This window comes from Lutra lutra, chromosome 14 (genome assembly GCF_902655055.1).
Source record: "Lutra lutra chromosome 14, mLutLut1.2, whole genome shotgun sequence".
Lineage (NCBI taxonomy): Eukaryota > Metazoa > Chordata > Mammalia > Carnivora > Mustelidae > Lutra > Lutra lutra.
The window spans coordinates 30,222,960-30,245,165 of NC_062291.1; the positions used below are offsets into that span (position 1 = coordinate 30,222,960).

General features: G+C 36.8%; 1 protein-coding gene across 6 annotated transcripts in view; it reads right to left on the minus strand.

The window, feature by feature from the left end:
- Positions 1-22,206, minus strand: part of CTNNA3 (catenin alpha 3) — a 1,776,580-nt gene that overhangs the window by 1,676,080 nt on the left and 78,294 nt on the right. For all 6 annotated transcript variants that reach the window (XM_047701796.1, XM_047701794.1, XM_047701795.1 and 3 more), the window contains exon 3: positions 8,328-8,520. In XM_047701796.1, coding sequence (XP_047557752.1) covers positions 8,328-8,520 — 193 coding nt within the window. The remainder of the gene's footprint in view (positions 1-8,327; positions 8,521-22,206) is intronic.

Here is a 22,206-nt window from a genome sequence, read left to right on the forward strand (position 1 = left end):
GACAAATCTTTAAGACTTTTGCTAAACCCAATCATTACTTACCTTCTTTTCCAAACAACAAACTAAATAATGTTTATGAATAGAAAGTATACACACATACAGATTAGATATATAGATATACAGATATATAGGTATACACACACACATCTGTTATAGTTCCCTGTTCTTTGCAATTTCATGTATGAACACCAAATGCCATACACTGTATCATATCATTTTTGTAAAATTAGTTTCTCACATAAGCCAAATAAAGTACCATAATCTTACCACCATAAGGAATCCCAAAGAAACAGGCCATGTGTGTTTGCATGTGTCAAATGTTTCCCTCTTTTTAAAAATAGGGACTTCGTCAAGATCAAAAGCTTCTGCACAGTAAACAGTCAAAAAAACAAAGAGGCAACCCACAGAATGGGAGAAGATATTTGCAAATGACAGTACAGACAAAAGGTTGATATCCAGGATCTATAAAGAACTCCTAAAACTCAACACACACAAAACAGACAATCATATCAAAAAATGGGCAGAAGATATTAACAGACACTTCTCCAATGAAGACATACAAATGGCTATCAGACACATGAAAAAATGTTCATCATCGCTAACCATCAGGGAGATTCAAATTAAAACCACATTGAGATACCACCTTACACCAGTTAGAATGGCCAAAATTAGCAAGACAGGAAACAACATGTGTTGGAGAGGATGTGGAGAGAGGGGAACCCTCTTACACTGTTGGTGGGAATGCAAGTTGGTGCAGCCACTTTGGAGAACAGTGTGGAGATTCCTCCAGAAATTAAAAATAGAGCTTCCCTATGACCCTGCCATTGCACTACTGGGTATTTACCCCAAAGATACAGATGTAGTGAAAAGAAGGGCCATCTGTACCCCAATGTTTATAGCAGAAATGGCCATGGTCGCCAAACTGTGGAAAGAACCAAGATGCCCTTCAACGGACGAATGGATAAGGAAGATGTGGTCCATATACACTATGGAGTATTATGCCTCCATCAGAAAGGATGAATACCCAACTTTTGTAGCAACATGGGCAAGACTGGAAGAGATTATGCTGAGTGAAATAAGTCAAGCAGAGAGAGTCAATTATCATATGGTTTCACTTATTTGTGGAGCATAACAAATAGCACGGAGGACAAGGAGAGATGGAGAGGAGAAGGGAGTTGAGGGAAATTGGAAGGGGAGGTGAACATGAGAGACTATGGACTCTGAAAAACAATCTGAGGGTTTTGAAGGGGCGGGGGATGGGAGGTTGGGGGATCCAGGTGGTGGGTATTGGAGAGGGCACGGATTGCATGGAGCACTGGGTGTGGTGCAAAAATAATGAATACTGTTATGCTGAAAAAATAAAAAATTTAAAAAAAAATAACCAACCAAATGTTTCATTTCAGAGATAATACCTGAACAAGTACCAATCCAAAAAAGTCAGTTGCATTCCTATGCACCAACACCACCAGAAATATAATTGATTTGTGTCCAGAAACATACATACCCATATATATATGGAACTTTGGCATTTAACAAAAGTGACATATCAAAAGTATTTTTCAAAGTAGTTGTACCAATTTACACTCAACCAAGCAAAGTATAAAAAATCCTGTTACTTCAAAGTCTTTCTAACATGTCAGGTCTTTTTAATTTCAGCCAACTTGAATTGCATAAAATGGTACCTCATTTGCATATCTCTGACCACCAGTGAAGCTGAATATCTCTACATTTTCATTGGTGTTTATTGCTCTGTAAAATTCTTTTTATGCCCATTTTTCTTTTGTTTTTCTTATTGATTTATGTTCTTATGATTATCTTTTATTGTGTTTATGTCACTATTTTCTCCAGCTGTGTCTTTTCATTTTCTTTAAAGAATTTTTTGATGTAAGAAAGTTCTTAATTTTGATAAAATAAAATACATTAGTCTTTTCTTTATAGTTTTTGTTTCATATTTAATAAACCCTGTTATACATCCAAAGCCTTAAAAAATTCATCCTATTTTAATGATTTTTTTAATAATTGCATTTGATATTTAGATCCTAAAGCTACCTGGAGTTGACTGTACATACATTATGAGAAAGCAAATGGTAGAAACATTGAGTAAGAGAGAAGTAAAAAGAATATGGCAGCTGAGAGAAAGAGAAATTGGGAAAATAAATTTTCCCTCCTTCAGGAAATAAGAAAGATAAAACTGGAGGTTGAGTCTGCTTAGGAGGAAATCCAAAATATTTCATACTTTCAACTCAGACTTTGAGGTGCTATTCCCAAGAATAACAGCTCACCAAAAATAGACCAACCTTTAAAAATTAATTCTATAATTTGTCATACAAAGTGTTCAACATCCAATAAAAAATTATCCAAGATATCAGGAAACAAAATCAGGTACTGAAAAAGAAAAAGAAAAAGAAAAAAATGAAAGAAATAACAGACAATTAGAAACAACCCTATAAGAATGCCATATATCTATACAGAAATTAACTATAATTGAGATATTCAAGAGAAATAATGGCAAGATGAAAATTTCAGCAGGGAACTAGAATTTGGAAAGAAATTAGAGAAATGAAAACTATTTCTATTTCCATAGAAACTGAAACTTTTTAAAAACCAAATGAAAATTCAAGAACTAAAAATGTACAGTGACTAGTATGAAAAGTTCACTGGACAGAATTAAAAACAGGAAAAGGCAGGGCAAAGAGGTCATAAATTTAAAGATAGATATAAAGGGGTGCCTGAGTGGCACAGTTGGTTAAGCACCCAACTCTAGGTTTTGCTCAGGTAGTGATCTCACAGTCATAAAATTGAGCCCCTTATCAGGCTCCGTGCTCAGCACAGAGTCTGCTTGAGATTCTCTCTCTCTCCCTCTGACCCTCCCTTTACTTGTGCTCCCTCTCCCTCTCTCTATATATATAAAATAAATAAATCTTTGCAGGATGCCTGGGTGGCTCAGTTGGTTAAGCATCTGCTTTTGAATCAGGTTATGATCTCAGGGTCCTGGGATCAAGTCCTATACTGGGCTCCTTGCTCAGCAGGGAGCCTGCCAACCCCCTCTGCTTATGCACACTCTCTTTCTGGCAAATAAATAAATAAAAGCTTTAATAATAAATAAATATTTTTAAAATAAAAAATAAAAGATAGACATAAAATTAAAATCTTTAAAGTACCATTTTACAACACCACAAAAATCAATTACTTGTTTTTGAATCAGAAGACTCATTACTATTAAAATGTCAGTTCAGCACAAATTGATCTATAGACCCAATTTATTTTTTTTATAGACCCAATTTAATCCCAATCAAAATCCCAGCAGAATTTTTGTTTGCTTGTCTTTGGTTTTTGTTTTGTTTTTAAATAGTTTACTTATTTATTTGACACAGAGAGAGAGAGTATAAGCAGGGGGAGCAGCAGGCAGAGGGAGAAGGAAAACTAGATTCCCCACCTAGCAGGGAGCCTGCCCGATGTGGACCTTGATCCTAGAACCCTGAGATCATGAGCCTAAGGCAGCTGGCCAACCAACTGAGACACCCAGGATTTTCTTTTCTTTTTTTTTTTTTTTTAATTTTTATTTATTTGACAGAGAGAGATCACAAGCAGACAGAGAGGCAGGCAGAGAGAGAGAGGGAAGCAGGCTCCCTGCCGAGCAGAGAGCCCGATGTGGGACTCAATCCCAGGACCCTGAGATCATGACCTGAGCCGAAGGCAGCGGCTTAACCCACTGAGCCACCCAGGCGCCCCCCTTTTTTTTTTTTTTAAATTAAGAAGCTGATTCCAAAATTTCTATGGAAGTGCAAGGGATCTAAAATTACAAAATCAAGATAATTTTTATTTTATTTTACTCTGAGGTACAATAATCATGACAACGTGATATTGGTATAAGTAGACATACAAATCAATAAAACACAAGAGAGTTCCTAAGTAGACACACACACATAATGGTCAACTGATTGTCAAAAAAAGGTGCAAAGAAATTCAATTGAGAAAGACTAATTTCTTTCAATAACTACACTAAAACAATTAAACTTCCATATGCATCCACATAATACTAGATCAACTGAATTCCCATATGAAAAAAAAAATCATAACCCCTAACTCAGACCATTCATAAAAATTTCCAGGTAGATTGTAATGGCAAAACAATAAAGCCCATAGATGATTACATACAAGAATATCTTCTTGACTTAGAGTAAGCCAAGTTTTTTTAGCAGAACAGAAAAATCTCTATCCATAAAGGAATAAAATAACTCCAATTTATCAAAATTACTTCTAAATATTAAAAATGTTTAATATAATGAAAGAAAGAAGATATTTTTAATATCCACAACTAACAAAAGACTCATATCTAGAATATACAAGTCATCAGAAAAATAAAAACTAAAACTACAGTAGAAAGCCACTATATACGCTTGCATCAAAAATACTGACTCTTGCAAACACCAAGGTAGTAAGAATGTAAAGGAACTGGAATTCTTAAACATTACTGATGAGTGTCAGTTAGAAAATCTACTGTGAAAACTGTCTGGTAAAATCTATTAAGTTGAATATATACTTTATGACCTAGCGATTTCATCATAAATATAAACCAGCAGGAAAATCTACATTTAGGCACCAAAAGTAATGCAAAAATATGTACAGAGCAGCACTCTTCATTACGGCCAGAAACTGTAAAAACTCAACTGTCCATCAATCTAACATGAATAAATAAATTATGATCTATTTATCAATGAAATGAATGAACTACTACATGTTGAGAACTCACAAATACAACATTGAGTAAAAGAAGCCAGAATCAGGAGATACAACATACTATATAGATCCTAGTTATGCAAAGTTCAAAAGAGGCAAAAAACTAACTTATGTAATAACCTAGAATAATTGTTACCACTGAGGTGAAGAAATAACTGGTTGGAGGCACAAGGGGTGCTCCTAGGATTCTGGTAAGTTTCTATTTCTTGACGTGCTGTATTGAGTTGTTCACAATAATGGATGCACTTTCCTGAATTTCCTATCCTTGGTAAATAATTAAATAAAACCTTAAATATAACCAATCGTGTGACTTAGAAGCAATGTCTATACATTGTAGGGGTACAATAGAGGCTAGAGGAAGGTAGCATATATACCAAAGGCAAAACATGTAGTACAAACATTGTAAACAATTCTTAGCTAATTCCTAGCTAATTGTTATGTGAATACTCTAAAACTAAATCCTGGGTTTAATATTTTGCCATTGTTTAGATGTAAGTATAGGGGTAAGCTGTAAAATCATGAATGAAAAATAATCACTATGTGGGCCAACTTTGATGGATCTCTACAGTTCTACCCACATATAACCATTCCTTTCACCATCCTCCCCTAATACTATCCATGTCCTATCTTCCATAGGCAAATTCTTTAGGTAATCAAATGTCCACATTATTTATCACTTCAGGTCTCAAATTAAAGCACTAAAGTCAGTAAAACAGATTAAAAGAGAACCCTGTTGTAATGCTACATAAATTACAGCCTTTAGTAGAAGAATAAATTTTCTAAATTACTCTCAAATTCTTCTTGAAAATAAGTCAGTAGGGGCGCCTGGATGGCTAAGTCAGTTAAGTGGCTGCCTTCAGCTCTAGTCATGATCCCAAGGTCATGAGATCGAACCCCACATCAAGCTCCCTGCTCAGTGGAGAGCCTGTTTCTCCCTCTCCCTCTACCTGCCGTTCTACCTACTTGTGCACTCTCTCTCTGTCAAATAAATAAATATCTTAAAAAGAAAAGAAAAGAAGTCAATAAATATACAAAGAAAAATATCCTCTACCTCCAATATTTTTTAACTTTCCCAAATACTTTAAACTTATTATTTGCTCTTCATTAGTCCTTTGTATTGTGCCACTGGACAAAGCCCTTAAAAAAAAAAAGGCTGGAAACTAAAATATGTTTCTAGTATCAAAGGGTTGCTTGAATCAGAATTCAATCTCCTGATACTTCAACTCCCCACTGAGCTAAAATTCCTTCCAAGTTTTTCGGAACAGTGCTCTACTGTTACTATCTCTGCTATCCATAGGATAAGCATTGGCCATTCCCCAAATTCCAGAACCATTTGCCATTTCACTGCTTTCCTCCCACACTCAAGTGGCGGGAGTTCAATTTGGCAGTTTATCAGAAAGAATCCTAGTATAAAGCACTTGGTGATTTTTAACCAAATAGATTTGTTGTGTATACAGCATATGCCATATATATCACATCATATGATTTCACACATTATAATAGAACATAGCGAAGGATATATAACATAATCCTAGAATTCAAATGTACTTCTCTTTGAGACCTTCTCTTTAAAATAATTTTATTATTTTACTTTTTTTTAAGATATACCATTTCATGACAACTTATGCTATTAGTGTTCCCTAAGAATGACCAATGTCATATATACTTATTATTAGGTGTTTTATAAAAACTATGTTGTCAAATCACATTATGTGATAAAAACAGTACTAAGATAGCATTCATATTCCTTACCAAAAGACTCAGCAAAGAAACCATGAGATAATGTCACAAATGCAAAGATAAAATCATTATAAAATTATATAACAGAAAGTGAAAAAAATTATGCTCCATTTTTTTTTTAATTTAACAAACACTTGTTAGGTGGTTGTTATGTGTCAGGCCTTGCTCATCAAATAAGACCTGGTTTTTGCCACCTTCAAGGAATTAAGAGTGTAGACTTACTGAACATGTAAATTAATGTTTGGTGTATGAGGTAGTAAAGCCTATGAAAGAGAGATGCTCAGAGTCTGTGGGGACAGAGAAGAGGAACATCTAAATCAGCATTATGAGGTCAGTACACACTTCCCAGAAAAGACCTTGGCTGAGCTTTGCTACAATGAATAATTGGCTGAATGAGAGGGGGAATCCAGGTGAAGGGAACAGCTGGTAACAGAAGTGCAACATGGACCATTCAAGATACCTTAAGTTCTTGTTTGGAGGAAAGTTTGAGGGGGACAGGATCAGGGAATGAGAAGGGAGAGAATGGCAGAAGCCCAATTCTGAAACGCTGAGGGAGCTAAGTTTAAACATCTGAACCTGATCCAGAAACACAGTCCCTCTAATCCTTCAAAAGCTACAGAAAGGATTTTAAGCACGGAAGCAAAATGAGTATATTTTCATCTTTAAAGGATATATTTGGCTTTGGTATAAGTTAAGGCCAATGCAGTAATCCTAAATTCAGGAGTCAACATTAGTAATGGAGAAGAGGGAAAGATCTGAAAGACAAAAGGAGACAGAACTTGTTAAACTTAGAGACTAACTGGAAGAGAGGGGGAAATGAGAAAGAAGAGTCGAAACTGACTTGGTTACTAATGTAAATGATGGTACCAGAACGGAGAGGACAGAACAAAGAGTGGGTCTAAGGTGGCAGCGGGGAGGGAGGAATGATGAATCCATGAGAAATTATCTTAGGCATTCTGTTTTCTTTATATTTTCTGAAGAGTCTCTATAAAATATAAATCATATATAACAATATATAGCAAATAAAAAATAGCTCCCTTATATTTGATGTTAAGTTTATTGTAGCTACTATATTCATCTTAATTATTTAATTAGCAAACATTTCCTGGTTTTCTTAAAGTTATGTTGGGAAGAGAAATATTTCAACACCCCAAGTCTCTTTCACACAGCCAAACAGGAATATTTAAGTTTTCTTATCCTCTCAAAATAGTTCCTTGCAGCAAGATGATGCATAAATAGGACAGTTCTTTTACAAAACAGACTGCAAATGATATTTACATGTTAGAAAACTGTTGTAGTATCATAAGTAAATATTAAAAGGTAAAATGTACACTTTCATTTTATAATATTAACTTAGCAACAACATGAGTTATGCATAGTTTACGCAAAGCTTTTATTTTTAAGTTTAGTAATTCTAAACTAGAAAATAGAAAAATAAAAAATGTATTCCTGAGTGGTCAGGTCTGTAATTTATTATCTCCAACTATTAACAAGGAACTTTATAATTTATTTATGTATGGGAAAATACACCTTCAGCTTCATTAGTCATTTCTCATTATATCTATGACAAAACAGGATACACTTCTCTTTGCTTATTATGAATAAACTATGGCATGTGAGGGGAAGAAAGAGCCTGCAGGGACTAAACAACTGAAGGAAAGAACCAGGAATAGTACTCTGAGCCTTAGAGCTGACTAATGAGCCACTCTGCCTCCCACAGCTAGGTCCTCAGAGGTCTTTGTAGAGCTAATAAACTCACAACAAAAACAAAACACTCACAAATCTAATTCCATAACTAACACCCTAAGGATATACAGTTTGCTCCTGACCAGAATTAGAGTACTCACTTTCTTTGCGAACTTCCTCAAGTGCAGTAGTAAGCTCCTTCTTCAAAACTGTGGCTTCCTGAGCAATCTTCTCCCCCTTGTCTAATAAATTCCAAGTTGCTTCCTCCACAGAAGCTAGGAGGACTCTGGCTCGTTTTGAACGTCCTTTTTTCCTGTTGGAAGGATTCTGGGGACAATTTACAAGTGTAGTAACCTAAAATTGGAAAAATACAAGCCACTCATTAGACAAATTGTGAGAACATAGTCCTGGGACATCACAGCCTAGAACAAAAGGAAGTATTTCATAGAAACATGATTTATTCCCAGTACTACTGATACAACCTCATAAGTCAAGTCAATACATTAAGAGCAATATTATCAGCCACTATGGAATTTCCAACTAAAGATAAAAAGGAAAGAAGGAAGGAGGTAAGAAGGGAGAAAGAAAGGACAGGAGGAAAGAAGAGCCACAGAGATTGAAACTTATCAAGTTTTACTACTGAAACAATGCAGTGTGTGCATGTGTGTGTATTACATGTATGTATAAATATTTACATATAATAATTATTTATATGACTTTGTAGCTAGCAATCTATATTAAGAGGGTGGCAAAAATCATCATAATTCGGTTAGTAAGTATTAGTATTAGTCTAAGTATAGAGATTATTAATGTGGAGGGGGTACAGAACCACTCAAACATAAAACACTGGTTACCTCAGAGGAACAAAACCCAAATCATGACCTACATATTGGCCCTCTGTAACCTCTCCTACCTGTCTCCTACACTCTCCCCTAACTCATTAGGACTCTAAAACAGGTCTTGTTCAAAGTCTCCTATTAGGAGGACTTTCTTGATTATCCCATCCCTACCCTCTCTCAATCTTTCCCCTCACCCTACTTTATATTTCCACAAAACTTACAGAACCTGATTTTTTTTGTTTATATGTTTATTTCATGCTCCCAATACTAAAATGTAAACTCCATGAAAGCAGAAAATGTTTTTTTTTCCTCCAGCACCCAGAATAATGCACAAAGTAGGTGTCCAATAAAATATGTATTATATAAATGGCTTCATGAATGGGATAGTTGAAAAGAGGGGTTTTTTAATCTTTATATTTTGAATTATCTGAGTATGTTAATAATGAGCATTATTCCTTTTGTAAATATGTTTAAAATAGGAATAAACTAGGGGCACCTGGGTGGCTCAGACGGTTAATCCCAGGGTCCTGGGATCTAGCCCACAGCAGGCTCACTGCTCAGTGGGGAGTCTGCCTCTCCCTCTGCCTGCCACTCCCCCTGTTTGTGCTCTCCCTAATAAATACATAAAATTTTTTTTTATTTTTAAAAAAAAGGATAAACTAGTAATAAGGCCATTATTTAGAGATAGAAATGAAGCATCTGGGGCACCTGGTTGGCTCAGTCAGTTGAGTGTCCACTCTTGATTTCAGCTCAGGTCAAAATCTCAGGGTTGTAAGGTTGAGCCCTGCATTGGGCTACATGCTCATCATGGAGTCCGCTTGTCCCTCTCCCTCTGTTCCTTCCCCCACTCACTCTCTCTCTCTCTCAAATAAATAAACAAATAAAGAAAACTTTAAAAAAAATTAAGCATCTGTATTTGGAAACTAAATCTCATAAATTACATTGTAATTAATTACACTGTAAATTACACTGTAAAAATTACACTGTAAAAATTATCCATTTATTACACTGTAAAAAATATCCATTTATTAATTAAACCTTGAATCCCAATAATAAATTTGGTTAATATTTTTATAAGCAAAGCTGGAAGATACCCACTATAGAGGAAGAAAAAAAAAAAGTTGTATCCAGTATTTAAAATGGCAGACCTGAAACTCCTATAGAAAGCTAGACTCCTACTTATCATCAAATAGCCAAGGCTTTTAACAACCATGCACCACATCTTTGACAATGTGCTATACATAACCCTTCCTGTTCTGTAGCTCCTAGAGGTTTGGCTTGTTTATTGCTTATAGAGCACAACATATTTGTTTATTTGTATATCTGGACCCAGTTTTTTAACTAGCAACTAAGAAAGAACTTATAAGTTATGGGGGAAATAAGTAGATGAAAATAATTTTTGCCTGCCCTTCTCTTTATCCATCCAATAGACCCCTTGCTTTATGCTAATTTGCTTTATTCTCATGTTCACAACCCATAGTGCAGTACCTTGTAGCAAGTCTTTGTTTCCTCTCTTAGAAAATGAAAACAATCATATTATCCTATGACTGTGTGAAGGTTAAATATGTAAAATGTCTTATAAAATCCACAACATGAGGAGCCTGGGTGGCTCAGTTGTTAAGCATCTGCTTTCAGCTCAGATCATGATCTCAGGGTCCTGGGATCGAGCCCCGCATCATGCTCCCTGCCTACTTCTCCCTCACCATTCCTGTGCTTGTGTACCCTCTCTCTATGTCTCTGTCAAATAAATAAATAAAGTCTTCAAAAAAAATCCACAACATAACACAGATATTGGTTGACATTTAATGCACATTATCTAGTCCATTCCCCACGTGGATACAGAAAATCTGTATGGGATCCTTATCAGAGGTGTTCTCTTGGGACTACCCTCATGTTGCTCTTGGGGTCCCCTGTGCTAAATGTAATGAAGTCTGTTAACAGAACACATTCTGTATGTTTTGCAAGCAGTAAAATAGGGCCAAGTGTCTTTATTATGTATTAAATAAAGATGATAACATGCCTATGGATTTTCACATACTCCAAAAGGCAAATTTCTCACTCTTGTCAGTCTAATTTATATATTAAGAGTTAAAAGATATTGGTTCAGATTAAGACAAATTATAGCACCTAGTTTAAAATCTTTGTTTAAAATGAAAAATAAGTTTCATTGTCTAAATGTTCCCTCAGAATGTATTTTAGGTGCCACAATTCATGACGCTTCCCACTGAACATTCCTCTATTATTGTTCAGATCCTCCATGCGCCAAATGTTTTCCATAGACTAGCCTGAGCTTTGAAATTAAAATGAGCATTCCAGAAATGCTTTGTTCCTTACAATAAATGCCAAACAAGAAATGTGAAAAGAACATTGTATAAGAACATTGTGCTTCCATCAAAATAAATGCAATTGCAACCAGCAAGTTATTCCCATTTATAAATCATTTATACCTATGTCTTCTGAAATACCCAATACGGTTATTTAATATTGATTAAACTCAAGTGACACTTTCAATGATTCACTTTATTTCAGAAAGTAAAGATGGTTTGGTAATCCTCGGGGGCGGGGAAAGAAAACTAAACCTTTTTTTTTTTTTTTTAACATCAACTTACCTATAGGATCTAACCAATTCCCCTCAGTGACTGTGACCCAGGATAACAAATGACTTTCATCAAAGGTTGGGAGTGCATTTGTTATCTGAAAAAGTCTCCCATCTCTTGAAGAAATATCAGCAATCAGTAAAAATTAGCTTTCAGGATATCCTGTAAAATAATTTCTGTTTCCTCATTCTCTTTTTCATTTATACAAAATCAGTTACATTTTTATAAGCAACAAAAAACTTCAGTTGGAATTAACAGCAAAGATGATTCTAATTTAAGTCATAGTCTATGTCTTCATAACCTTTCTTTTTGTCACTCATGCACAACCCTCCCCTTTTTCTCTTTCTCAGACCATAGCGGGTCTCTGCCATCTGGAAAGTTTTTGATTCCTACGGTCTCTTAAAGACCCTGGGTTCACTCACTTTCTTTGGTCTGTAAATCTGAGGTAGGCTACAGACACACCTTCATACATACATACAGAAATGAGCTCCCTACTGAAATGGTCCTACATTAGATACTTCAAATAATATGAAAAGAAGAAATCCCCTGCTTTATTAATTCTGCACATTTAAATCCCATAAAACCAGGTATATTTTTAATGTTGTATAATATTTATATACTGAAATTTAAAGTACAAAAAAAAGATCTTTCTAATCTTTCCTAATTCAGATGTGCTTCTCTAGATGTTCCAAAGATACTGATAATTAAATTGAGATGTTTAGTGAACCTAGCTATCAACTGTCATTATATAGAGCAACACTAGTGTACAATAGGAGCACTGCAGAATATGGCATGAGGCTTAATTTACTTTGATTTGTTGCATTAATACAACAATGCCTTTAGCACTTCAAATGCTAGCTTTATAGAAAGTCTTTTCCAAATGCCAACTTGGGTTAATACATATATATTCTATAACCATGCTCTTTCTCAATCTATTTTTCTAATTCTATTATCATTATAGTATAAAAAGGCCATGTTAACACCATCTCCTCTTTTGTTTATTAGCTAAAACACTGAATTTTAACTTTCCTCCAATAGCTCACAGGAACCTTCAGGGCTACTTTTGCTTCCTTGAGATAATTTTAACATGTGAAATAAAATAGAAGACATTTAAGTCGTATTAATTAGCTAAAAACTTCAGAGTTCTGAAGGAAAGTAAAGGGTAGAAAAATAAAACTGTCTATAGACAGTTGTCTACAGTAAAACCAGTGATCTTTTAAAGTAAAAGATATCCATCTACTCTTGGGAAGGGAAGGGTCCCTTCTTCAAGTTATTGATAATTTCAACTGTTATTTATTTCCTACCAAAAACAACCTTCATTGTGTTAACAAAAGTACTGTGGAAGACTGAAGTACTGAGACTCCATTAAGAATTGACACTTAACACTCACCTTAAACCAACTACAATCTTCTTTTAGATCATCTTGGGCCAATAAACACTTACTGAGCACATGCTATGTTCAAAACAATACCCTGGACATTTAGAAAGTAAAGATGAGTACATTCCAGTACAGTGATGAGAGATACACAACTAGCTGCAATACAAAGAACAGGAAGGTAACTGCTTAGACTTTTAAGTACAAAGAAAGTGCTAAAGAGATGGCAAACATTCACAAGAATTAAGTAGGGCTTTGAAGAAGAGTCTTTAAGAACCGACAGATTTCTACCAGGACAGATAACAGGGAAAGAGAGCCAAGTGAAGGGAACCATGTGCAAATCGGCAGAGACTAAAACTATTTTTGTCTGAGTAGCAGATAATCAAGTTTGGCAGACTGTGAGGTAAAAACAGTCCTCCTCTATTGTATTTCTTACCTCAAGGAGAGGGACTGACACCTCTAAACTGAGGCAGAAATCCAGAGGTCATCTGGGCTCTCTCTCTCATCCTCCTCTCTAGGTACTTTAAAATGTCTCTTTAAAAGCTTTAGTTTCTGTCATCTCCAATTCAGCCCAGGGCCACTGTTTGTCATACCTGCTCTCTGAATAACTACTCTCCCTGCACTCCTTCCATGCTATCCTCATGACACAGAAGCAGGGCCTCAATTTTGGTCCTATCCTTCACTCTGTTGTTACAAAAGGTATATGCAGTTATACTGTTATTGTATAGAAAAGCAACTGATTTCTGTGCATTGATTTAGTATCCTGCTGCTTTGTTGAATTGTTGTATGAGTTCTAGTAATTTGGGGGTGGAGTCTTTTGGGATTCCCACATAAAGTATCATGTCATCTGCAAAGAGAGAGTATGACAACTACTTTGCCAATTTGGATGAATTTTATTTCTTTTTATTGTCTGATTGCTGAGGCTATGACTTCTAGCACTGTGTTGAACAATAGTAGTGAGAGTGGGCATCCTGGTCATGTACCTGACCTTAAGGGAAAAGCTCTCAGCTTTTCCCCATTACTTTTCCCCATTAGCAATGATATTCCCTGTGGGCTTTTCATAGATGGTTTTTATGTTATTGAGGAATGTTCCCTCTATCTCTGTGCTCTGAAGAGTTTTAATCAGGAATGGATATTGTATTTTGTCAGTACTTTTTCTGGATCAATTGAGAGGATCATATCGTTCTTGTCTTTTCTTTTGTTAATGTGCTCTATCACGTTAATTGATTTGTGAATGTTGAACCACCCTTGCATCCCAGGAAAAAATTCCACTTGGTCATGGTGAATAATCCTTTTAATGTGCTGCTGGATCCTATTAGCTAGGATCTTGTTGAGTATTTTGGCATCCATGTTCATCAGGGATACCGGTCTGTAATTCTCCTTTTTGTTGGGGTCTTTGCCTGGTTTTGGAGTTAAGGAATCAATTCTATTCACAAAAGCAACAAAAACCATAAGATACCTAGGAATAAGCCTAGCCAAAGAGGTAAAGAATCTATACTCTAGAAACTATAGAACACTTATGAAAGAAATTGAGGAAGACACAAAAAGATGGAAAAACATTCCATGCTCAAGAATCAGAAGACTAATAAACATTGTTAAAATGTCTATCCTGATACTATATAGCCATCAAAAAAAAAAAAAGAAAGAAGAAAAAGAAATCTTGCCATTTGCAATGACGTGGATGGAACTAGAGGGTATTATGTTAAGTGAAATAAGTCAATCAGAGAAAGACAATTATCATATGCTTTCTCTGATATGAGGAATTTGAGAGGCAGGGTGAGGGGTCATGGGGGGCAGAGAGGGAAAATGAAACAAGATGGGACCAGGGAGGGAGACAAACCATAAGAGACTCCTAATCTCAGGAAACAAACTGAGGGTTGCTGGGCGGGATAGAGGGATAGGGTGGCTGGATTATGGACAATGGGGAGGGTATGTGCTATGGTGAGTGCTGTGAATTGTGTAAGACTGATGATTCACAGACCTGTACCCCTGAAGCAAATAACACATTATATGTTAATTTTAAAAAATGTCTATCCTGCCCAGAGCAATTTACACTTTCATTGCCATCCCTATTAAAATACCATTGGCCATTTTTCAAAGAGCTAGAACAAACGATCCTGAAATTTGTCTGAAACCAGAAAAGACCCTGAATCATCAACGGAATGATGAAAAAGAAAAAAAAAGTAGGGGGCATCATGTTGCCTGACTTCAAGCTATATTACAAAGCTGTGATCACCAAAACAGCATGGTATTAGTACAAAAACAAGGCACAGACCAATGGAACAGAATAGAGACTTCAGAAATGAACCCTCAATTCTATGGTCAACTAATCTTTGATAAATCAGGAAAAAAATATCCAATGGAAAAAAGTCTCTTCAATAAGTGGTGCTGGGAAACTTGGACAGCCACATACAGAAGAATGAAATTGGACCATTCCCTGACACACAAAAGGTAAACTCAAAATGGATGAAAGACCTCAATGTGAGACAGGAATCCATCAGAATCCTCGAGGAGACCATAGGCAGTAACCTCTTTGACATCAGCCACAATAACTTCTTTCAAGACATGTCTCCAAAGGCAAGAGAAACAAAAGAAAAAATGAACTTTTGGGACTTCATCAGGATAAAGGAAACACAGCAAAGGAAACAGTCAACAAAACTAAGAGAAAACCCATAGAATAGGAGAAGATATTGGCAAATGACATTACATATCCATATCCTGGATCCAATATCCAGGATCTATAAAGAACTTCCTAAACTCAACAATCAAAAAACAAATAATCCAGTCAAAAAAAATGGGCAGAAGACATGAACAGACACTTTTCCAAAGAAGACATACAAATGGCTAACAGACATATGAAAAAATGCTCACCATCATTGGCCATCATGGAAATACAAATCAAAACCACAGTGAGCTACCACCTCACACCAGTTAGAATGGCAAAAATTAATTAGACAGGAAACAACAAATGTTGGCAAAGATGTGGAGAAAGGGGAATATTCTTACACTGTTGGTGGGAATCCAAGCTGGTATAGCCACTCTGGAAAATAGTTCCTCAAGGAACTACTGGAGGTTCCTCAAGATGTTAAAAATAGAGCTACCCTGTGACCCAGCAACTGCACTACTAGGTATTTATCCCAAAGATACAAATATAGTGAAAAGAAGAGGCACATGCACCCCAATGTTCATAGCAGCAATATCCACAATAGCCAAACTGTGGAAGGAGACAAGATGCCCTTCAACAGATAAATGGATAAAGAAGATGTGGTACATATACAATGGAATATTATTCAGCCATCAGAAATGATGAATACCTACCACTTGCATTGACATGGATGCTAAGTGAATGAAGTCAGTCAAGCAGAGAAAGACAATTATCATATGGTTTCACTCAGATGTGGAACATAAGCAATAGCAAGGATGATACAGGGGAAGGGAGGGAAATCTGAAAAGGGAGAAATCAGAGAGGGAGATGAACCATGAGAGACTATGGACCCTGGGAAAAGAACTGAGGGTCTCAGAACAGAGGGGGGCAGGGAGGGGTAACAGGGTGATGGGTATTAAGGAGGGCACGTGTTGTGATGTGCATTGGGTGTTACATGTAACTAATGAATCAATGGACACTACATCAAAAACTAATGATGTACTATAAAGTGGCTAACTGAATAAAAAAAAAAAAGTATATGCATTGATTCTGGCTTTCATCACATCTCCAAACCCATCCCACAATAGAGCCATCTCTCTACAATGCAAACCTGAAATACTTGTGCCAGCTCAAAACCCTCCAATGGCTCCCAGCAGCCCATAAGATAAAGTCTAAAGCATGGTCTGGATAAAGCCTAAAGCATGGTTTATGAGGCAATTTATGATCTCACTTCTGACTGAATTTCACTCCCATCTTCCATTTGTGGCGTCTGCTCACAAACTACTTATTTGGCCCAGAACAAAAAATGTTTGGCATCCTCAGCCTAGAGCATCCCCCCAACCCAACTGACCACTCACAGCCCCTTATATGCACTTCTTATACCACTCATTATAACATTCTGTAATTAGCTGTTATCAAACCACCTCCCCAGATTTACCATGAACTCAATAAGGGCAGAGACCTTTCTACCATTCTAAAAAACCAGAGCAAGCATACTGTAAATAATAAATAAGTAGTGGTTTACTTAAGTAGTGGTTTATTTAATGAAAAGATGAAATTATAGATTTTTAGAGACCTTAAACCATGAGCCATAATACTGAATGATTTGCTCAGTTACAAAGAGACCTGATAGCTACACCAAAATTAAAATTTAATTTCAGTAATAGCACATGGTATTTTTCATCAAAAGGAATTCTTTAATGCAGGATATTTTGTCATTTCGCATGTCTACTATCATAAAAAAGCAAGTCTGCATTCCTATACAGTATTTGAAGTCTGATTAATTCAAAGTGATCTAGAACCAAGTATATACTTACACTCATTCTTCTTTTCAGGCTAAAACTAAGAAAAAAGACAGTTTACATAGTTCATTTTCAAACTATAGGTAAAAAGAACAGGCACACAATTTTTATTACTGACTTTCACTTTTTTTAAGATTTAAGATTTTTTTTAAAGATTTATTCATGGGGCACCTGGGTAGCTCAGTTGGTTAAGCGTCTGCCTTCAGCTCAGGTCATGATCCTAGGGTCCTGGGATCGAGCCCTGAAACAGGTTCCCTGCTCAGCCGGAAGCCTGCTTCTCCCTCTCCCACTCCCCCTGCTTGTGTTCCCTTTCTCGCTGTATGTGTCTCTCTTTCTGTCAAATAAATAAATAAAATCTTTAATGAGGGACGTCTGGGTGGTTCAGTGGGTTGCACCTCTGCTTTCGGCTCAGGTCATGATCTCAGGGACCTGGGATCAAGCCCCGCACCAGGCTCTCTGCTCAGCGGGGAGCCTGCTTCCCCCCTCCCTCTCTGCCTAACTCTCGGCCTACTTGTGATCTCTCTCTCTCTCTCTCTGTGTCAAATAAATAAATAAAATCTTTAAAAATATATTTAATTTAAAAATATATTTATTCATTTATTTGAGAGAGTGTGTGCACACAGAAGCATGGTAGTGAGGGTTAGAGGGAGAGAAAGTCTTAAGAAGACTCCAGGGGCTCCATCTCACGACCCTAGGAACATGACCCTGAGATCATGACTTGAGCCAAAACCAAGAGCTCATTCCTTAACTGACTGTGCCACCCAGGCACCCCACTGATTCTTCACTTTTTTTTTTTTTTTTAAGATTTTATTTATTTGACAGAGAGAGATCACAAGTAGACAGAGAGGCAGGCAGAGAGAGAGAGAGAGAGGGAAGCAGGCTCCCTGCCGAGCAGAGAGCCCGATGCAGGACTCGATCCCAGGACCCTGAGATCATGACCTGAGCCGAAGGCAGCGGCTTAACCCACTGAGCCACCCAGGCGCCCGATTCTTCACTTTTTAAACCATATGTTAGTTTGCCAGGTCTGTCATACCAAGTACTATAGAGTGGGTGGCTTACACAACAAAAACTTATTTTTTCATAGTTCTGGAGACTGAAAGTCCAAGATCAAGGTGTCAACAGGGTCAGTTTCTTCTAAGGCCTCTCTCATTGGCTTGCACTCTTCTCACTACCTTCTCACTGTGACATGGCTTTTCTATGTGTGCACACATCCCTGGTACCTCTCTCTCTCTGTCCTAATCACCTTTTTGTTTTGTTTGTTTTTTTTGTTGTTTTTTTTTAAGATTTTATTTATTTATTTGACAGAGAGAGAGAGAGATCACAAGTAGGCAGACAGGCAGGCAGAGAGAGGGGGAAGCAGACTCCCCGCCGAGGAGAGAGCCCAACGCGGGGCTCGATCCCAGGACCCTGGGATCATGACCCGAGCCGAAGGCAGAGGCTTTAACGCACTGAGCTACCCAGGCGCCCCTCCTAATCACCTTTTATAAGGACACCAGTCATACTGGATTAGGGCCCACCTAAAGACCTCATTTTAACTTAAATACCTCTTTAAAGGCTCCATCTCCAAATACAGTCACTACCTGAGGTACTAAGAACTAGGGCTTCAGTGTATGAATTTGAAAGAGATACAATTCAGCCTATAACAACTGTCACCGCTAATGACACAAAAAGTATAAAACAACCATCATCTTTTAAAATATAATTTAGGGTTTTGTTTGTTAGATTAATAACACTGCTAGCCAAAGTATTACTTGAAGCTATTGAGGGATGATAACAAAACACATGTCAATCCCTCTCCAATTCTATCAACCCTCCGGGCCACGCAGATGGCATAACAAAGCAAAGAGATTTACACGTCAAACACAAACAGCTGTAGCTAAATATTCTAATCCAGGGAATTTTACAGGCCTTGTAGATCACCATCAACACTCTAAATTCTATTCTTGTGATTGGGAGCTATTCAAGATTTTAGAACAGGAAAGAAATAAGATCTGACCCAAAATTTAAAAGGCCCATTCTGTCTGCTCTAGAGAATAGACTGGGAATTAGACAGGGACCAAGGAAGATGGATGAGAAATGGAAGAAGGAAAAATCAGTTAGGAGGCTATTACAGTAACCTAAGTGAAGACCACATTGGCTTGTTCCAGAGAGCACTGGTGGACTCTGTTTAGAAGTGGCAGAATTTTGGTAATTCTGGTGAGTTGCCAAGGTTTGCTAATAGATTGGATGTGGGCCACAAAAGGGGATCAAAGATGACTCTATGGTATATGGCCTGAGTAGCTGGGTACATGCAGGTAATATTTACTTAAGGACACATGAGAAGGAAGAAGAATCAAGAGCTGAACTTTGGGCATGTTAAGATTGCCCATGAGAGTTGCTAAATTGGAAACTAGTATACAATTCTAAAGTTGAGAAAGAGTAGGGCTGGAAGTATGTTTCGTATAGATTACATTTTCATTGTAACTATTCATATATAAATGGTTTACTAGTCTTACCAAAATTTCAAAGATGTTTGAGAACAGTATTTTTTTTTAACTCATGAGACTAGATGATATCTCCCAAAAACAAAATATCACCTGAAAAGTTGCAGGACTAACTTTGGGCACCCCAACCTGTAGAAGTAGTATTTTTAGGAAGCCCAACCATTAACCTAGTAATCATAGGATATGTGGCTCTTGCCGTTTTGAATGTGACTATTATTTAGAAAATATACCTGTTTTGTTTTATACAAAGCAATAACCCAAAGGCAAATTTAGGTTTCAGGGAAAAAATATATATAATGTTAATCATACAGCGTCCTACGCTACAAACAAATATTTCCAAAATCGTGGTGAAAAAACTATCAACATACTGAATTAAGCAAATTAAGGAGAAAATATATTCATATTGTTATTTATACCTAAATCAACCATTAATCCTTCTGGTGAATCAATAACCAATAGTTTATAGTAAAATACTGGTTCAAAGAACTGGTAAGCCAAAAAAAGGAACAGGACAATTCTTTTCCATCAATAACAACTAACTGCTTAAAGGAAACAAAATAAGTGAAAAATCCAATGAAGCCAAACCTAGGCCTAAAATAAAGAATGGGTTGACTTCACACGCAGTAATTTAGTCATGTGACATGGTCCATCCAGTCCAGCATTCCACTTCCAGCAGTGGCTGATAGTGGGGTTTGCATTTCCACCCCGAATTCTGTAATAAACATTTAAACCCCCATTAATAATAAACATTTAAAACCCCATCGACCATAAAGTTGAATGAACTATGCCATATGCTTTGACAACACAATCTTATAAAACTTCCATTGCGTTTTACTCACACTATCTATTGCCAGACTCCTTTTTTCCCATCTATCCTAGACCATCAGATTTACTCCTTTTCTCTTCTAACACAAAACTCCTTGTTACTGAAGATATCCAGGGGAAATATACCTGCTAATCATGTATGAATAAGAGACAACAAACAATAGGAAAGACCATAAAGATTCAATTTATAGAGCGCAATGGTCAAAATTCTAAAATAACACAAATGTGGTTTGACTACAGCCCGTAATTGATTTAAATGTTAATGTTTAAAATTGATTACACACAGCAAAAGAAACCATCAACAAAAATGAAAAGACAACCTACCAAACAGGAGAAAATATTTGCAAATCATATATCTGATAAGGGTTTAATATCCAAAATAAATTAAAAAAACTCATACAACTAAACAGCAAGAAAACAATTCAATCCAAAGAGGCAGAGAACCTAAACAGACATTTTTCCAAAAAAGACATTCAGATGACCAACAGCTACATGAAAATGTGCTCTATATCACTAATCATCAGAGTAACACAAATCAAAACCACAATGGGTATCACCTCACACCTGTTAAAATGGCTATTATCAAAAAGACAGGAAATTGTGTTTCCCTGCACAAACTCTGGGGTGGCCACGGTATCATCTTGGCATCACAGTATAATTAGAAGGAAGAGAAGTTTAACTTTCCTAAGCCACTCTTGATTCCCATGAGGCATGGATAACCTCCTACACCATCCTAGATACCATAAAGGACAATCAAAATGTGGCTTTGCTGGAGACTGGTGGGCCTGCCCTGAGCCCACCATGGTGAGAAGCAAGGTAATCCTGCAGCACAGCCTGAGAAGTAGAGAGATAATGCCAAACACCTGACAGAAAATGAAGCTGGGATTTAAGGGTCTGAAGAACCATCAAGAACCAAGCATCTTGGGGCGCCTGGGTGGCTCAGTGGGTTAAGCCGCTGCCTTCGGCTCAGGTCATGATCTCAGGGTCCTAGGATCGAGCCCCGCATCGGGCTCTCTGCTCAGCAGGGAGCCTGCTTCCTCCTCTCTCTCTACCTGCCTCTCTGCCTGCTTGTGATCTCTCTCTGTCAAATAAATAAATAAAATCTTAAAAAAAAAAAAAAAAAAGAACCAAGCATCTTGAGAGAACCAAGGATCCTTACCAAGATGACAGAGAGTAGTCCACAAATTCTATCAGCTCTAGACTACAGAAGAAATACACAGAGGCATCCACAAGATAACTATGCATGAGTCCAGCCATTCCTCAAAGATCACCCGTCCAGAAGGTATCCCAGACCAGCCACTCTGTAGCAAAAGGCATTAAATCCATCTCCCACTCCCATGAAGTCACATAAGCAACACCCTCACTCAACCACCGTTTCTGAGCATTTTATCTAAAAAGACTGAGTATTAACCTGGTGATTCACAGACGTATACCCCTGGGGGTAATAATACATTATATGTTAATAAAAAATTAAA